Here is a 17,506-nt window from a genome sequence, read left to right as displayed (position 1 = left end):
CAGCGTCCCCATCGCGTGGTGCCATGCAGCAGCAGACAAGTGCTACCGCAATGCCCACGTGGGCACCGCAGCACAGCCTCTGCCTCACACTCTACCCGCCCCCCTGCCTCGCAGGTCAGGTCGCCTCACAGCCGCTCCCATGGTGCCGGCAGCCACCTGATGCATCCCCCCCTCGAGGTGGCTCAGGCGCCCCACACCTGCAGGCAGTGCCAGGGCGGGGTGAAGATGCATTGGAGTGGCATTGGCACTGTGCCCATGATGTGGATGGCACACGCGTGTTCGCTGTCTCAGGCCGCTCCAACGCAACGCCGTCCACCACCCCACCGCCGACATCAGCAGCCATGCATCGCTCTGGCATCCTCAACCGCGTGGGTGATTGTCGCTGGCACAACCAGAGGTGGCTTGACATCGACAGGGGTTAAGAGGGTGCATGGCTTCCCCTCACGCAGAGTCGGGGTACTGAGCCCTGACACCACACACGGAGAGGTGTATCCTCACATCATCAGGGAGCAGAAAAGACAGGGGAAAAGGGGGCTTCGGGGCCAACCAGGTGAGGCAAGCAAGAGTGCGGGGGGAGCAGAGGGAGGAAAGGAAAAAGAAGGGAGCGAGCAGCAGAAGAAACAAATAGACGTGTGCGCCTGCACCGCCCTGCACTGCTGCGTTTTCCTTTTTGTGATGGTGGTGGTAACATGCGCATCACATATGTGCGCTACGTGCCAACGTGTCACAATCGACGCTGCAATGCGTGACGTGGTGTTGCGCGACTGTCTACCTGAGTTTCAGCCTCCCCTCCCTCCTCCTGGGCCACCTGCCCGAACGCACGAGCACAGAGAGCGATCACAAGGAGGAAGCCGTGGGGAAGTGGAAGTCGCCAATGATGGTGCCATGGCCCTTGAAAGGGTAGTCAATGGTGATGCGGCCCTCGCGACTGTCGCCGACGCCACTGTAGAGATCTACCCTGCCATCGCTGCGCATTACGATGCCGGAGGCGAAAACGCAGTCCGCTAAAAGGGGAACCTTGGGTTCGCACGGTGGGTAGCAGCTCTTTGTGCCGATGATCTTCGCATCTGCAATCGCTCGGCTCTGGGGGTCGAGCACGAAGGAGTAGTTCACGTAGACGCTCTGCGGCTGCTGCTTCTCATTTGTGTCCTCATAGCTGTAGTGTCCAATACAGCCAACCTTGCCGCTGGAGAGGAGGTATGCCTGGTTGACGCCGCCCCACGCGTTCTCGGGCAGGATGTCGAGCGGCGGTGCTTTGGCAATCACCTCGGCGCCGAGCTCGTCGATGGAGTTTAGGATCACGAAGCCGATAGAGGCCTTGTGTCCTACTCGTGGGCGTGAAAAGACCCCGAGACGGCCGTCCTGCAGCTGCAGAACGCGAATGTCCTTCATGCAGTCAGGGCCTGTCGTGAAGTACTTCAGCTCATCTGGCGTGCCACGGTAGAAGTAGCCGTAGTAGGCGCTGATCTCCTGCTTGTCCTTCCGCACATGTGTGCCGCCGAAGATCATCTCGTTGTTGATTTTCGCAATGTGCGGATCCTCCAACTGGAAATAGAAGCCGGGGACGACGGTGAACTCATCCTTGCCCGTCTCCTCGAAGAGCCGCACATGCGAAGCGGCCCAAATATCGCGCTTTTCAACGCGGCCGTAGATGTGCGTCTTGCCCTTGTAGGAGAAGGGGACGGAGCAGTTGTACACGTCATAGCCGTCAACACCTTTGAAAGTGAGCAGCACGCTCTCGTAGACACGCTTGTTGGCCTCGAACGCTGCCTTAACTTGCTTCATTCTCGTGCGCCCTTTTCAGCGAGGGGGCAGCCAAGGTGGTTCGCGGGATTGGTGATGCTCTCCACGGAATGCCAAGAGTAAGAGTTGGAAGTCCTTGTGTGCAAAGCGGCCAGAGTGAGAGAGGCAGAAAGGCACATGCGTATGGGGCGTGGGCGGACAGAGTGGGGATAGAAGGCAACACGAGAGAGTGGAACGACGCGCAAAAAAGAGGCGGAGGGCACGTCAGCGACAGAGAATATCCGCGCAATATCGCAGGCCACTTAGAAAAGGCACGCCCACATCGTGAGAGAGAGGGTGGACAAAGGAGAAAGGAAGAGAGGGTCAAAGGAGGAAACAAGAATCAAGGAACTACACACCTTCGAATCAAGGGCGGCAAGCGCATGGCGAGGGAAGGGGGAACTCTGGCGGTATGACCATCGAAAGATTCATGGCCGCTGGGACGTGGAAAGCAAACGAGCAAGCCACATTTAGACAGGCACAAGCGCACATGGTCATCGGCCCGCGGCGGCTGTGATTGCGAGGAGACGCGAGAGGCGAAGTGCGGCAAATGGCAACGCTGCAGAGGGAAACGTACAACGAAAAGGCCAGTTCAGTATCCCAACCACATATTGCACGACTAGCCTTCCTCGACGATGCCCACGGATACATCAAGGCTGCTGCCTCGTCTCCGTTACTGCCCCCTCTCCCCCCTCTGAGTCCGCCACTGCGCGACGCATGCAATGAGAGGTGAGGAAGGTGAAACTACTTTGTTTATACTTGTCGTTTCCTCCATGATCCTCAACTTCGTTTTTGCACTCTTGATGCGGAGAGAGGAGCGGTGTGTTACACTACGCGCCCGCAAGCAACGGAAACCACTAGCGTTGTGGAAGCATTTTGGGAGAAAGTGGGGGTTGTCAGTCGTCAAAGCGGGGAGAAAAGGAGGGGAAGAGTAACCCAAGCCAAACGAGCGAAGCGAAAGACAGCCCCCAACGCAGCTGCTGCAGTGAGACTCACAGACTCCGTGTCACTGCCCACGCTCGACATTGTTGTTTTGCTCTTCTTACCCCTTGTTTTTTTTTCTGGACAAGAGCAGGCGATGATTCTCCATTGGTTGAAGAAGACAGGCAGGCAGACAGAGGAGGCACAGCGGTGTGCCTTCCCTCACACGCTTTCACGCCGCCTCTTCTTTGTTGTAGGTATGTTGGTTGAAAAAGTATCGATCTGTCTCTCTACAATTCTGCATAGCTGGGTGGGTAGGTGTGGGTGAAGTGGCTTTGGCAAAGGTACGGGCGCACCAAAGAAGCAGCAAACACGTCCTGCTATGTCGGCAACAAGAAAAAGTACCCACAAAAAAAGCTCGCAATGCATCAATCGGAGGTGCGGAAGAACAAGAAGAGAAGCACACTTTTCGTTCGGCTTGCTCATTCTCCCATACCGCATGATCTGACCTCCACCCTACCCCCGGCCCGTCACAGCGTCCCCATCGCGTGGTGCCATGCAGCAGCAGACAAGTGCTACCGCAATGCCCACGTGGGCACCGCAGCACAGCCTCTGCCTCACACTCTACCCGCCCCCCTGCCTCGCAGGTCAGGTCGCCTCACAGCCGCTCCCATGGTGCCGGCAGCCACCTGATGCATCCCCCCCTCGAGGTGGCTCAGGCGCCCCACACCTGCAGGCAGTGCCAGGGCGGGGTGAAGATGCATTGGAGTGGCATTGGCACTGTGCCCATGATGTGGATGGCACACGCGTGTTCGCTGTCTCAGGCCGCTCCAACGCAACGCCGTCCACCACCCCACCGCCGACATCAGCAGCCATGCATCGCTCTGGCATCCTCAACCGCGTGGGTGATTGTCGCTGGCACAACCAGAGGTGGCTTGACATCGACAGGGGTTAAGAGGGCGCCTGGCTTCCCCTCACGCAGAGTCGGGGTACTGAGCCCTGACACCACACACGGAGAGGTGTATCCTCACATCATCAGGGACGTTGAGCAAACAAGGAAGAATAAAATGGAGAAAACAGTCAACGAGTGTTCATCAAGGCAGTGCATCGCTGAATGGAAAAGAGTCAGGCGTTGGCGGCGGTGGTGGTGGTAGTATTGGCGAAAGGAGAAGTGAAAAAGAACAAAAGGGAAAAAGAAGTGAATGAAAAGAGAGAAAAAGCTTCGTTTTCCTTCCTCTCTCACCCCTTTGGGCACAACACAAACACAAAAGACTCAGACAGACACACACGCAAGCGCAAACAAGCGCACACACACACACCTTACACCGTGCGCAGTGAAGAACAAGCGGAAGAATAGGATCGAGCGAAAGAAAGGTATTTAGAGACGTGAAGCACATTCGCAGAGTACTTCGAAACTGAAGGGACCTGTATGTGCTTTCTCTCGTCGAAAAGTCACTTGAAGCTGTACATCCCCCCGCCCGCCTTCTCCCTGCCTCTGCCATATCGAGCAGATGGCAGTCTTCTTTTTCTCTCAGATTCCGTCTTCTCGTAATGCTGATAGCCGTTTTGCCTTCCCCTCCGCTTTCTCTCTCCTTTTTCGCTTTTACTTCTCTGTTCCGCCTTTCTCCCACCGCACATGCCGTCTCTCTTGCTCTCTCTCTCTGGCTACAGCACACACAAGTACGCACGTATACACATGTACAAGCCCTCCTCCGGTGTGTGTGTGTGTGTGTGTGTGTGTGTGTGCTCAAACACAAGCATGCCTTAATGTCTATACCGCAGGTTGTATAAGGAAGAAAAAGAACTCGGTAGTCCATCAGACACACTCGCTGGGCTGGTGTGTGGAGTAATCGATCAACAGCACGCAGGTGCAAAGAGAGCGAGAGAAAAGAAGCGTGAGGGAAAGCAACAACGGTCCCAGAGTATCCACAGCAAGCATGAATGAAATACATGAAAAGAAGAACCGGTTTGGTGACGGGCAAAAGCTGATGTTGTGCATGCGTCTCTTGTGCAGTCCTCTCATTGCGATACACGAACGCACGCACCAAGGCGCACACGCCTAGGCGTCGGCGCCTCGCTGACATCTTAGCTCGTGTGGTGTCATTGATGAAGGTGTCGTGCTGTCAAATGGCAAGCAAAACAAAGACAAGCGGGTTGAAATAAAAAAGAGTAGCAACAACTGGCTATCCTCTCAGTCGCTCTTCATTGTTTTCTCGCTCTCACTATGTCTCTTCCTTGTCCACCTGTCTGTGTGTAGCATATCACTGATACTTCTACCCACACACGCGCACATGCATGAATGTAGGTGCACGCATAGACATACGAGTGTCGGTTCTTGTGCGGGAGGAGGCGCGCGGTGACGCTAATGTGTGTGCATGTGTCGAAATAAATCGCTGTGAAAAAGCGAGAGATAGCGAACCACGACAAAAAGAAAAGCAAATGAAGCAAGGCCCTTTTTTCCCTCGCGGATGGGCGCCTCCTCCGGTGCGACTGACGAGACTGCCTTTTTTTGCCCTTTTTCCTTCTCATTTCTCCATTTTCATTTGCGTTTCATGCTGCAGCTGTGGTAGCTGGGGGAGAGAAGAGTCACGAAGACGCGCGGAAGCAAAACTCGCCGAGAAAGAAAAGGTGAAGGTTGGGTAAGGCACCAAAAAGCAATGAGCCCTTCGCCCTGCACACAAGCAGCTCCTTTCAAGTCTTCATTCTGCCATAAAGCAAGAAGCGGACTCCACCCTACCCCCGGCGTTGTCATGAACTCATCGCGTGGTGCCATGCAGCAGCAGACAAGTGCTACCGCAATGCCCACGTGGGCACCGCAGCACAGCCTCTGCCTCACACTCTACCCGCCCCCCTGCCTCGCAGGTCAGGTCGCCTCACAGCCGCTCCCATGGTGCCGGCAGCCACCTGATGCATCCCCCCCTCGAGGTGGCTCAGGCGCCCCACACCTGCAGGCAGTGCCAGGGCGGGGTGAAGATGCATTGGAGTGGCATTGGCACTGTGCCCATGATGTGGATGGCACACGCGTGTTCGCTGTCTCAGGCCGCTCCAACGCAACGCCGTCCACCACCCCACGGCCGACATCAGCAGCCATGCACCGCTCTGGCATCCTCAACCGCGTGGGTGATTGTCGCTGGCACAACCAGAGGTGGCTTGACATCGACAGGGGTTAAGAGGGCGCCTGGCTTCCCCCCACGCAGAGTCGGGGTACTGAGCCCTGACACCACACACGGAGAGGTGTATCCTCACATCATCAGGGAGCAGAAACAGAACGAAAAAGAAAAGAGAGACTAGAAGAGCCCACCGTTCTCTCGAGTTCGCACCAATACTCAATAGTGGAGGATGATGGGAAAGGGTAACAGAAAAGTAGAGGGAAGGCTATGCTGAGGAAAGAAACATTACGCATGAAAAAGCAGATACACACACACATACGCACACTGTTGCCTAGAAGTGCAGGTTGTCGATGAGAGTTCCATGACCCTCAAACGGGTAGTCAATGGTGATACGGCCTTCGTAAGCGTCTCCTAACCCGCTGTACAAGTCACAAAGGCCGTCCTCGCGCATGACAATGCCAGAACTGAAAGCGCAGTCGAGAAGTTTGTCAACCTTCGGGGAACACTTTGGGTAGCAGCCCTTGGTCCCGATAATTCTTGCGTCCTCCACCTCACGAAGGTACGGGTTCAGGACAAAGGAGTAGTTGGTGTACACGGTGATCTCATTGCCGTCTTCGTCTTTGTCAATGTAACTGTAATGGCTGATACACCCCACTTTATCGGAGCTCAGTAGGTACGCCTGATTCACACCACCCCAGGCGCCGGTGTGAATGACATTGAGAGGCGGGGCCTCCTCGACAAGTGTAGGTGTTAACTCCATCACGTTGTTGATCACCGTGAAGCCAATGAAGGCGTGCGCTGCCGTCTTTGGCCGCGAAAAGACGCCAATCTTGTTGTTGGCCAGCTCGACAAGGCGAATATCCTTCATGTTGTCAGGTCCCGTCGTGAAGTAGCTCAGGTTCTCCGCAGTGCCGCGAAAGAAGTCGCAGTAGTAGGTAAAGACGCGGTTGTTCGTTTTCCGGATGTGCGTCCCACCGAGGAGCATCTCATTATCGATATTTGAGACGAACGGATCCTCAAGCTGCCACACCATGTTGCCAGGCACCAGAGTGAATTCATCCTTATTCGTTTCCACAAACAACCGTACATACGAATTGGCCCACTCGGACCGCTTCTCCACACGACCAAAGATGTGCGTCCGGCCCTCGTACTTGAAGGGTGCAGAGCAATTGTACACATCCATCCCATCCACGCCCTTGAAGGTAAGGAGAGCCTTCTCGTAGATGTGCTGGTCGCAGTTCTTCTCGAACTCCAACTTCTCCTCCTTGACCTTCTCGAATGTGCTCATCTTTTTTTGGTGGGCCTAAAAGGGGAAAGGAATAAAGAAATTCGGTGCGGGTGACAAGGGGGGTGTAGGCGAGCTCTATGACTGTGTGTGTTTTGATCGCTTCTTCTTCGCTGATTACGCCTTTGGTTCTGGAGAAAGAAACCGCGTAGGAGGTGAACGAGACGCAAACGAGAAAAAGAGCTGCCGGTGGTTTTCTCAAGGGCCTCCTCGGCTCAACGTCTGGAATCTGCTAAGAGATTCCTGTATGTTTGTGTAAATTTCCGTACACTTGCGAACGGCCTTGAAAAGTCTTCTGCTATTCACGGAGAGCTGAGACAAACGGCCAAGCAAGTTCAGGAGAAAAGAGGCGAAGTGAATGCCTGAAATGGCGGCACGGAAGAGAAAAGGGCAACATCTGAAAATGAGAGAAAAGCTTGATGGCATACAAAACGTCCCAGTCAGGGACGTCGGGCTGGCTCCTATCTCCAACGGACTCATTCGACTGAGGCGCACCCGGTTTTCTGCCGGAGATACAACTTGGCTATACGCGGGGGTGCAAATGAAACAATTATGGTACCGTGACGCATAACCTGTATCTCTCGGGTGTTTGCGGCACGAGAACATTTGTACGTTCTTTCCTGCACCTTCGGTAGTTTTGCGAGGAGACTAGAATCAGCAGGCTAGGCCGTCCGCAGGTGAGCAGGTGTGTGAAAAAGGCATCCAAATGTAGTAGCACCAGTGTATTTGCTTTCCTTCCGTCGTGGCTGTCCGAGAGGTTGCTCCACGCACTGCTGTTTCAGAAACCCGTATTGAAAAAAAGGGGGAAGAAATATTAGAAAAACAAACGAGGGGAAGAAAGGGAAGCATTCAGCTCGCTAGCGTGGGAAAGAGATGAAGCATGAGCAAGAGAAACGGCAGGACTGGGGAACAAAAGGTAAAGAGCGAAATTGAAGAAGAAGCGACAAAAAAAAAAACACGAAAAAAGACGGGCTAGTGCATCTTCAGTACGTGAAAGTGAAACGGGGAAGAGACCAAGAGCGATTCGAAGAAACGCGTTCCAGTGAATGAGGCAGAGGGCAGAGCAGAACAGAGTGCTTAACAAAATGACTGAAAACGCACCATCCTTGTTCACAACGGGCTCATTGGAAGCTGCCCAGGCAGCTGGTTCAAGAGGGGAGAAAAAACGCTGTTTCTCTCCCACCTTCCCTTCGTCTTGTATTTCGCCCCTTGTCAGCTTTTGGTGGAAATAAGTACGCGCACTTCCTCTTGCGCGCATGGCCTTAAGAATGAAAGGGCAATGATATCAAATCACAGGCATGGCGCACTCCAATCCACGTTCCCAGCTCTTCTTGACTGGCGAGTTCCCTATTTCTGTGGAAGAGTACGCCGACATGGTATCCCTCCACTCGCGGCCGCGATACCTCCGGCGCCGGCGCAGCTATCAGTGAGAATCCTGTTGTTTTCAAGTCCTCATCTGGTAACACTACGCACGAATAGGTAGACTTGCGTATCCCCCCTTTCTGTCACCCAAGGGGGCGGGTGGAGGAAAAGCGAAATGCTTGCAACGACTCTGCTTCTCGAGATCTGAAACGAGACGAAGAACACAATCGGGGTGAAGAGAAGTGCCTGGTGAAGCATGTCATTCGCATGGGGGAGAGAGCGTTCACACTCACTTCTCATCACCATATCGTTTTGCGATCCGCCCTCCCTCTTTCATTCCTGTCGAAAGCTTTGTGAAAAGAAAACGTGTTTTGTAGCTGTGGTTGTCGCTGCCGCAGGCGATAGCGACGGCTTTCAGAGTGTCTCAGAAGGCGACATCGCTTACAATGTTGCCGTATCCTTCAAAAGGGTAGTCGATAACTATGTACCCCTCGGCAACGTCCCCAATGCCGCTGTACAGGTTGCACTTGCCATCATCGCGCATTTCGATACCAGACACGAAGGCGCAATCGGCCAAGTGCGGTAGCTTTGGTTCACACGGCGGGAAGCACCCTTTGGTTCCGATGATTTTGAAGTTGTACACGTCGTAGGTCGCAGGGTCGAACACAAAGGATGTGCAAGCGTAAATGCGGAGCTGAATGTCATCCTTCTGATCGAGGAGGTAGCCGTGATGTGAAATGCATCCCAGTAAGCCGGATGAGAGCAAGTACACCTGACTCGGGCCTCCCCAGGCGTCTCCAAATGGACGGTGGTTGATCAGCTTTGCTGAATTGATCACCTCCACAGTAAGGTCCTCTATCTTATCGATAGTAGCAAAGCCGGTCAAGCATGAGCCCTCTGTGCGAAAATGTGTGAAGATGCCGATCTTGCCGTCAGCCAGCTCAACCAGACGAATGTCTTTCATTTTTGAAGGGCCAGAAGCGAAGTACTTGAGATTGAGGGGTGTCCCGTGGTAGAACTCGCAACGGTAATCGGACACCTTGCCGCCGTTCTTCGTGACGTGGGTGCCGCCAAAGACCATTTCACCGTGAATCTTCACCACAAACGGATCCTCCAAGTTGTACGTGATGGACGTCGGGTGTCGACGGTATCGGTTCTCGCCTACTTTTTCGAATAGTATGCTGTTTGAGTGAACCCACTCATCCTTCTTCTCCACGCGGCCAAAGATGTATGTTTTGCCATCGTAGGTGAAGGGGACAGAGCAGTTGTACACGTCGTACCCATTGACTCCATCGAACGACAAGATCGCTTTGCCATAGATTTTCTTTTCGCGCTCAAATGCCTCCTTGGCGGGAATCAATGAGCACGGCTTTGTGTTGAGAAGCCCCATGCCGCCAGCTCGCTGTCGTCGTCGATTGTGTGTATTTTGTGTGTGTGTGTGTGTGTGTGTGTGTGTGTGTGTGTGTGTGTGTGTGTTTGTGTATGTGTTGTTTGCTTTCTGGATATATCGTTTTTTTTTTTCGACGGCTTCGCGCATGTTCCCCTCAATAAGGGATATCGTTGCAACAAACAAAATACGAAAAAAAAAGTAAGCAAACGTATTTTGAAGCGAAGCAGAAAAATTCGTAGAAATAGGGAAATCAAGGAGATTCTCGGAATGGAGAGAAGCCAATTCAATCAGCATCCGCTCAGACTTCGAAAAATGCATAGAGAACGACCAGCTAGCCATCAAAGGAGAAGCGTCGCGCGGTCCTTTTTTTCATCCTTGGACAAAAGCTTGATGCTACTAATAAAGCGAGCGACGCTTTGTTTCATAATTCGGAAGTGGTTCCTGATTCGCTTCAAATTGCGACAAATACAGCCACGATTGCATCAGTGCATTGCTGTTTTCCGTTTTTAGGTTCTCGTTCGCGAATCGGAGGTATGCGCTTCACGGAAAGAAAATTCAGGGAGGTATAAACCTATGTGCAACGATAAAAACAGTGACGCATACTAAAAGCAGACAATCTCGCTTGGCAACTCACGCAGTCCGGTAAAAAAAAAAGTGCAGGGATCGACTGGGTTGCATGCCTTGTATGAAAAAGCAAGGCATGCTGGCATTGACCGTAAAGAACGCAGGTCTTCTGCGAAAAAAAAAAGAGTCACAGTAGAACTACTTCATGGCTTGAGCACCGAAACATACAGAATTAATAAGCGGCAAGGGCTGATTCGTGTTTTTCTCAATGTGCATTGTGACATGCAGCGTCAGTTCGGCTTCACTCAGCGCTCCACCCTATCCCCGGCCCGTCACAGCGTCCCCATCGCGTGGTGCCATGCAGCAGCAGACAAGTGCTACCGCAATGCCCACGTGGGCACCGCAGCACAGCCTCTGCCTCACACTCTACCCGCCCCTGCCTCGCAGGTCAGGTCGCCTCACAGCCGCTCCCATGGTGCCGGCAGCCACCTGATGCATCCCCCTCGAGGTGGCTCAGGCGCCCCACACCTGCAGGCAGTGCCAGGGCGGGGTGAAGATGCATTGGAGTGGCATTGGCACTGTGCCCATGATGTGGATGGCACACGCGTGTTCGCTGTCTCAGGCCGCTCCAACGCAACGCCGTCCACCACCCCACCGCCGACATCAGCAGCCATGCATCGCTCTGAGCTGCCAGGTCTTGAGCAATGGACTTTGGCGCCTCGAGAAGCGATTAAGCATTGGCAGGGATAAGGGGGCTGCGTGGCTTCCCTACCGAATGGGGGTACTGAACCCTCACATCAAACGCTGAGGCGTGCCTGGCACCAAGCACGGTTTGGGCTACGGGAAAGAAAAGACAAAACGCTCACTTGGGCCAGACCGCTAACAGTGGCAGAACTTCAATGCGGGTCATGGTGCTTAGTAGTGATGCGCATAGAGAAGAGAGCTATGGATCAACGGGAACGAAAAGAAAAGTTGAGATATACAGAGGGAGAGAGTCGCTAGAGAAGCGGAGATCGTGATAGGGATGAATATGGTAGAGCTGAAAGTAAGAGAGTAAGGAAAATAAAAAAAAAATGTGTAATTATTTTTCAACAATTGTTGCGATGAACGTAATGGGGTTACTATGTTTACTTTCTTTCCTGAGTCGCTGTCGTCCCTAGACGTATGGCGGATGAGCCCTCAAAAGTCGACATTGTCGGCAATAGTGCCATGTCCCTCAAACGGGTAGTCGATCACCATTCGACCCTCCCGGGTGTCGCCGACACCGCTGTACAGGTCGCACTTGCCGTCCTCACGCATCACGATACCAGAGACGAAAGCGCAGTCTATCAGTTTTGGCGCCTTCGCCGGGTAATCTGGAAAGCAGTTTTTTGTGCCAAGAATCTTGTAGTCGTAGCACTTATTGGTTGACGGCTTATAAACGAAGGACGTGATGCAGTACACGTTGATGATTTCGCCGTTTGCATCCGTGTCGAGATAGCCATGGTGAGAAATGCAGCCGATTTTACCTGTTGATAGAAGGTACGGCTGGTTTACACCACCCCACGCGTCACCAAAGAGCGTGTGATCGATCGGCTTTGCAGAGTCGATTACCTGCGAGCAAAGATCGTCGAGTGAATCGATAATGATAAAGCCGGTAATGCAGGTTTTGCTGGTCTTGTGGTGGGAAAAGACACCAATTTTCCCGTCCGCCAGCCCGACGAGACGAATATCCTTCATGTTCTTCGGGCCCGAAGTGAAATAGTGTAGGTCGTCTATTTTGCCACGATAGAAATCGCAGACGTAGCCGGACACCTTTCCATGGTCCTTTGTGACACGCACACCACCGAAAAGCGCCTCTTCGTTGATCTTCACAAGAAACGGGTCTTCCAGCTGGTATTGCATCGCGTGCTCCACAAGGGTGTACTCGTCGTGTCCGGTCTTGCGGAAGAGGCGGACATGCGAATTGACCCACTCGCTGCGTCGCTCGGCGCGTCCGAAGATGTGGTAGGTGCCATTGATCTTAAAAGGAACGCAGCAGTTGTACACGTCGTGTGTGTCCAAACCTTTGAAGGTAAGAAAGGTGGCCTCTTGAATCACCTTTGCCCGCTCGAATTCCTTTCGCTTCGCCACCATCGTGCACTCCTTTGGCACTTGGGGTTCAGTATGCGACGCGTTAGAACCCATTTCTCCTTCTGCGTTTCGTCAGCGAAAGCAAACAAAAGATATACTACAGATCAGGAACGCGAGGGGAAAAAGAGAAAACTGATAATGAACGCGTGTGAAAGGGTGCAAAATGAGCTAATATGTTATAGCAAAGTGGAGCTAATATAAAATCGAAAAAGGCGTCAGAGAGTTATCGTTTTGAACAATTCAGCAGATGGAAATCGATTTTTGCACGTTGAGGTGGGCGTCCAGTAGATGCACAGAAAGAAACTAAAGCAAATATTCAAAAGAAAAGACGTTGTGTGAAAGTAGGAAGAAAATGTGTTACCACGGAGAGAGCAACACAGTGATAAAAAGGGAGAAAGATCTCTTTTGATGGATTGCTTTATGACGTAAGACTTGCATGAGTACGGGAGTATTGTGAATCAAGTGGAGATGTGTGAGTCAGTTGTACGCAGAGGAGTAGAGGAGTAAAGCAAAAGAAAAAGAGAAAGGACCAGAGTTTGGAGTGAAGAAAAACGCTTAGAGAAGGCGGGAAATGAAAACGTTTCACCAAGATCTCTTCCTGGGTGTGAAAGCAGCTAGATTTGCAGAAGCAGGGCTGCTGAAGGGCAGCAGGACGCCTTTTTGTTTTCACTATAGTGGCTTGAATGCATTCCAGGTGCTGAAGAGCATAGTTCTTTTTTTTTCGCCAAAATGCTGCGCTCTTCTTCGACAGTTCGATAGGTTTACCAATTTTTGACACTAAGGGCCAGATTGCAGCATATTGAAAGATTCAGGAATCTGTTTTTTTTTTATGAGAAGCGCAACATCGGCGCTAACAAACCGCGTTTCGCACGTTTCACCATTGGACGGCAGCGAATCTGCGAGCCACTGAAATGATGCCGTGTGGAAGAATGTAATATGTGTGGGGTCTCGGGTGTAATGCCAGTTACGAAAGCGCTCAATTGTGCCGTGCACGCGTTTCGTCATAATTACTAAAACCCCGCCATCAGGGCGGATACAACGCCACAGTGTGCGAAACACTGAAAGCGGATCCCGCAAATGCTCCACGACCTCCGTGGCTGTGATAAAGTCGTAGTGATCTTCCCGTTCAAGGCAGTAACTGGCCTCTGGAAAGTAATACAGATCGAAAATGTCCATGGAATAGCTGTAAGGAGCGGCGGAGAGCATTTTAGCGAGAACCGGTGCAGGTCCACATCCGAAATCGAGGCCCTGAGGCTGATGTGGCGTTCTTTTTACGGTTACCGAAAGGTAATCGGCGAGGGGGTGTGCTGCGCGGGAGAGAAATTTCTCGTAGGCTGCGTCACCAGGGATGTTCTCATGCAAATCATACACGGCCTTTTCCTCCGCGCTTGACAGCATGAAGCGATCGGGCACAAATACGAGACTGCATTGATGGCAGCGATAGTATTCCCGCATCTTGTCTGTGTGAAAGAGCGTCACTGAGGGGGATCCACAAAGGCGGCAAGAATTTGCGTGCATCGCCCCAACGGCTGTGAGAGAGGAGTCTATTCTTCTCCCAGATCTCGAGAACAAGCCAAATGTATTGTAAGAGGGGTGAAAAAGGGACGATAGCAGACGAGGTCGAGGTGTCATTTGAAAGATAGAGGAATAGTGTGTGCATTTTCCCTTTAGTCTTTTTCCGTTGGAGCTGCCAAGACATGAGTCTGCAACCATTTTATCTTGCCGTCGGAAAGCGGGATGCTATTCTTCTCAAGCCTGCTGGGTGGCCCCCAGGGATGTTTTCGTAGGTGCACCTCTCATGGTTCCGTAGTATAGCATTCCGTTGTATCCTCCCTGGCGCAGTCGGCAGCGTGTTAGGCTGTTAACCTACAGGTCGTTGGTTCGAATCCAACGGGAGGAGTTTTCCCGGAACACCACCGATGGTGTGCGATAAACTTTGAACGAGTCGAAGATGACCACGCGCAGTTGGTCTAGTGGTAGAATTCTCGCCTGCCACGCGGGAGGCCCGGGTTCGATTCCCGGACTGCGCAAAGCCTTTTCTCAGCTCCTGAGCACGCTTACGCGCCGGTGAGTGGTGGATTGGTAGGCGCCCAAAAAGCGCACTCCGTGGGGATCGAACCCACGACCACACGGTTAAGAGCCGTGCGCTCTACCGACTGAGCTAGGAATGCTTCGTGATGGGCATGCCAGTTAGTTTCTTTTAAGGACCAAGAGGTGTGACAATCATCTGGGGAGGGGGATGTTTCTGGAAAGTAGCATTCTACAGCATCTGAAATGCGTGAAGCGTTACAGGGGATCTGCAAAAATATAGATCACATGGCTTGTTATTTTCCGCGTTCGAGTTTGCCCTACATGTATTTCACACTTGCGACAATGTCCATGATCTGTATAACTTCATCTAGTCTTGTTTACCCTGCTGTTATGATTTCGTTGAGATTGCGCTGCATACGTGTTTCGAATGAACAAAGCAAGATGTCCGCAAGACCCGTTGAAACTCGACCACGTGGTGTATAAGTCGCTTTTATGTTCTGGGAAAACGGAAAGGATGCTCTATGGCTCCACTCCGCGGCAGATTACAAAATACGAGTCTGTGCATGTGTGACTTTGTTGTGTTCATTCATTGCTATTACTTCATCCTGCGTTTTTCGGTTATTCGTTATCATACCTCCCTTTAATCTTCCTCTCCGGAGCGAGCACCAAAGAGCGGAAGGCTTAAAAGCTATGCAGCGGATGGTATACGTTTACAGACACCTTTTCTAGATGGTTCTCCGACACTATAGATGGCTTCCACTCGAACTTGAGCCGGATTACAAAGACGGCTACACATGCGACCACTGCCATCAGGACTTTCTCGAAGCTCCATTTTATCATGAAGAAGCTACTGGCACCGACTACTGCCTCGAATGTGGCAATGCCGCCGGCTACACCCCGTTTAGCGGCCTCGTAGCCTCACTTTTATTTAGTAGTCAAGACAACGTCCTACGAGACTCGGACTCAAACTCGATCGCGTTGTTTGCATACAGAGTGGATTCGCAAAGTGCTGGAATCTGCTTTGCAAACGGATCCAATCTGGTCGTTCACCTGCAGATGAACGGCAACATTCGAGACGCTATATTTTACACCGTGAAAGAAGGTTCCATAGAGTCAAAGCTGCGCGTGTCGTCGACCGACCTTTCGCGTCGTTTTTCGTGGCTGAGCAGCGGTCTTCTCAAGCCCTTCGACGTTGAAGTACAGCTGCACACACTTCCTGTAGTACCGGTTCCGTTAGATGACTTTTGTGTCTTAGCGTACGGCGCAACTGACGATCTCATAGAGATACACCTCAACGAGGCGTACTCGCAGCTCTTGGACGTGCGTGACGGCAAGGAAATCGTTACTAGAGCGGAAATGCCTGTGTGTGCGTTTTCCTCTCACGAAACGGTTGGGTGCTCAAAATCGGAAGTGATGGACTTGCTTCGTCTTCTCCGCACTAAAGCTGAAGCGCTGAAGAGGTCATAGGCGCTCTGTGGCCAGATGTCCTTGTCTACTATTTTATGACTCCTTCCTCGTGGCTTTGGAGATGGGGCGAGCTCGATGAAGACAATTACGTGCGCGCACTCCATAGAAGACCGTTGCGCTACGGGGCATATATGGTGTTGCATCATCACCAGGAACTCTCAGCAGAGAAAGAAAAAAGGCCCCTTTTGTGCTGGAGAAGATATAGTGCGTTAGGCTCTATGATCCTCTGTATTTTCTTCATGACACGTTTTTGTATATCTGTCTATTGAAGCTCGAACGGGAGTTGCAGGTATCACTGGAATTACCTGCTTAGGATAAGGTTGCACCTCGGGTGTTTTCCCTTCACATGCAATCGATTAGCACTGTCATCTGTCCCGCTCTTCTCTGTACTTTCTCGTAAATATACACCAAACAGATAGCACCTAATCAGCACAAAAAAAAATGCGACGTATTCAAGTCCTCGTACTTTTCTTTGCGTTCTTCCTAGTTAGTCGGATTGCAAATGCAGACGTAGTTCTTCGGCCATGTACAACTACACAGGATATCATTAACGCCGTTACTGATGGGAACTCTAGTCACTATCTGTTTTTTTATGACCCGCTGGACGTCAACAGCCTAAAGGTTTATAACACTCTGAGCGCTCTGAAGACAAAGCGCACGTTCATCATCGATGCTCTTGATGCTCGTGAGCCTCAGTCATCGTGGATGCGGTCAAGTTTTGAGGTTTTTTACGTGCCGATGCTCTGCTACGTCAAGTGGATGTCAAATGGAAAAAGAATGCTCGACAGACACCTTTCAATGGAGTTTGGGTCGGCGTCACTGGCCCAGTTCCTTCAAAGGCATTGAGATGATTTCTGGTTATGGGCCTCCTGTTTTTGGGAGCACTTCTGGGCTTTCTTCCCCTGTTTTTGCGCCGCTTTGCGTGAGAAACAAGCTACAACACCTCTTTTTCGAATCAGGAAAGCTACATTAGTATACGCGGCAAACATGAAATATGCACTGTTTCTTCTCGGTTTCATTCCTAAAAGAGACCCGACCATTTCTTCTCCATTCGGGCGAAAGCTGTGTGTGGCTTGCACAGGTCTCCGTGTTCATATGTTTCGGTCCACCGGGTGGTGAATGGCTCTGAGTAGGTCGTTTGGGAGATAAAAGTACGCGACAGCTTTATCTTCTCCGTTGCTATTCTTGAAGCTCCGTAGGTCTGTGCAGCCTCTGCGATATGGAAAAAAAATCACCTTCTCTTCTCCGATTTCTTTTCACTGCGCTTATTTCATGAAAGGCACATAAAACTCCACAAAGGCCAACTCCGTTTCAAGGCTGAGTACCACAGTACTATATAATACTTTAAACAATGCGAAGGTCTGCAGCTCTGCGCCGCCATCCTTATGCAATAGACCCCAAGTCATTTCGCTTGGAGGACAAGCGCGAGGCGACACCACGCCGTTTCTCGATGGCCCAAATAGGACTGCAGATCGCTCGCCA

General features: G+C 51.9%; 6 protein-coding genes and 3 non-coding genes across 9 annotated transcripts; 3 read left to right on the top strand and 6 right to left on the bottom strand.

Annotated features, from left to right (window-relative positions):
- Positions 1–837: 837 nt before the first annotated feature.
- On the bottom strand, positions 838–1,785 carry LINJ_10_1400 (conserved hypothetical protein; the record flags this gene model as incomplete). The annotated part of the gene is made up of 1 exon (XM_001463745.1): positions 838–1,785. One exon carries the CDS (start codon positions 1,783–1,785, stop codon positions 838–840), a length of 948 nt encoding a protein of 315 aa, XP_001463782.1.
- A 4,359-nt stretch (positions 1,786–6,144) lies between these two features.
- Positions 6,145–7,101, bottom strand: LINJ_10_1390 (conserved hypothetical protein; the record flags this gene model as incomplete). Its single annotated transcript, XM_001463744.1, has 1 exon — positions 6,145–7,101. One exon carries the CDS (start codon positions 7,099–7,101, stop codon positions 6,145–6,147), a length of 957 nt encoding a protein of 318 aa, XP_001463781.1.
- Positions 7,102–8,884: 1,783 nt separating this feature from the next.
- LINJ_10_1380 (conserved hypothetical protein) lies at positions 8,885–9,850 on the bottom strand (the record flags this gene model as incomplete). Its single annotated transcript, XM_001463743.1, has 1 exon — positions 8,885–9,850. One exon carries the CDS (start codon positions 9,848–9,850, stop codon positions 8,885–8,887), a length of 966 nt encoding a protein of 321 aa, XP_001463780.1.
- Positions 9,851–11,593: 1,743 nt separating this feature from the next.
- LINJ_10_1370 (conserved hypothetical protein) lies at positions 11,594–12,580 on the bottom strand (the record flags this gene model as incomplete). The annotated part of the gene is made up of 1 exon (XM_001463742.1): positions 11,594–12,580. The coding sequence occupies one exon, from the start codon at positions 12,578–12,580 to the stop codon at positions 11,594–11,596; it is 987 nt and encodes a 328-aa protein (XP_001463779.1).
- Positions 12,581–13,303: 723 nt separating this feature from the next.
- Positions 13,304–14,044, bottom strand: LINJ_10_1360 (hypothetical protein; the record flags this gene model as incomplete). The annotated part of the gene is made up of 1 exon (XM_001463741.1): positions 13,304–14,044. The coding sequence occupies one exon, from the start codon at positions 14,042–14,044 to the stop codon at positions 13,304–13,306; it is 741 nt and encodes a 246-aa protein (XP_001463778.1).
- A 309-nt stretch (positions 14,045–14,353) lies between these two features.
- LINJ_10_tRNA3 lies at positions 14,354–14,426 on the top strand. Its single transcript has one exon. It is a non-coding gene; the product is annotated as a tRNA-Asn (tRNA).
- Positions 14,427–14,485: 59 nt separating this feature from the next.
- Positions 14,486–14,556, top strand: LINJ_10_tRNA2. The gene has a single exon. It is a non-coding gene; the product is annotated as a tRNA-Gly (tRNA).
- A 68-nt stretch (positions 14,557–14,624) lies between these two features.
- Positions 14,625–14,697, bottom strand: LINJ_10_tRNA1. Its single transcript has one exon. It is a non-coding gene; the product is annotated as a tRNA-Lys (tRNA).
- Positions 14,698–15,286: 589 nt separating this feature from the next.
- Positions 15,287–16,024, top strand: LINJ_10_1350 (hypothetical protein; the record flags this gene model as incomplete). Its single annotated transcript, XM_001463740.1, has 1 exon — positions 15,287–16,024. The coding sequence occupies one exon, from the start codon at positions 15,287–15,289 to the stop codon at positions 16,022–16,024; it is 738 nt and encodes a 245-aa protein (XP_001463777.1).
- Between the last annotated feature and the right edge of the window lie 1,482 nt (positions 16,025–17,506).

The sequence above is a fragment of the Leishmania infantum genome, chromosome 10 (genome assembly GCF_000002875.2).
Source record: "Leishmania infantum JPCM5 genome chromosome 10".
Lineage (NCBI taxonomy): Eukaryota > Euglenozoa > Kinetoplastea > Trypanosomatida > Trypanosomatidae > Leishmania > Leishmania infantum.
Note: the sequence above shows the minus strand (reverse complement) of the source record. Positions and strands in the feature narration are given on the sequence as shown.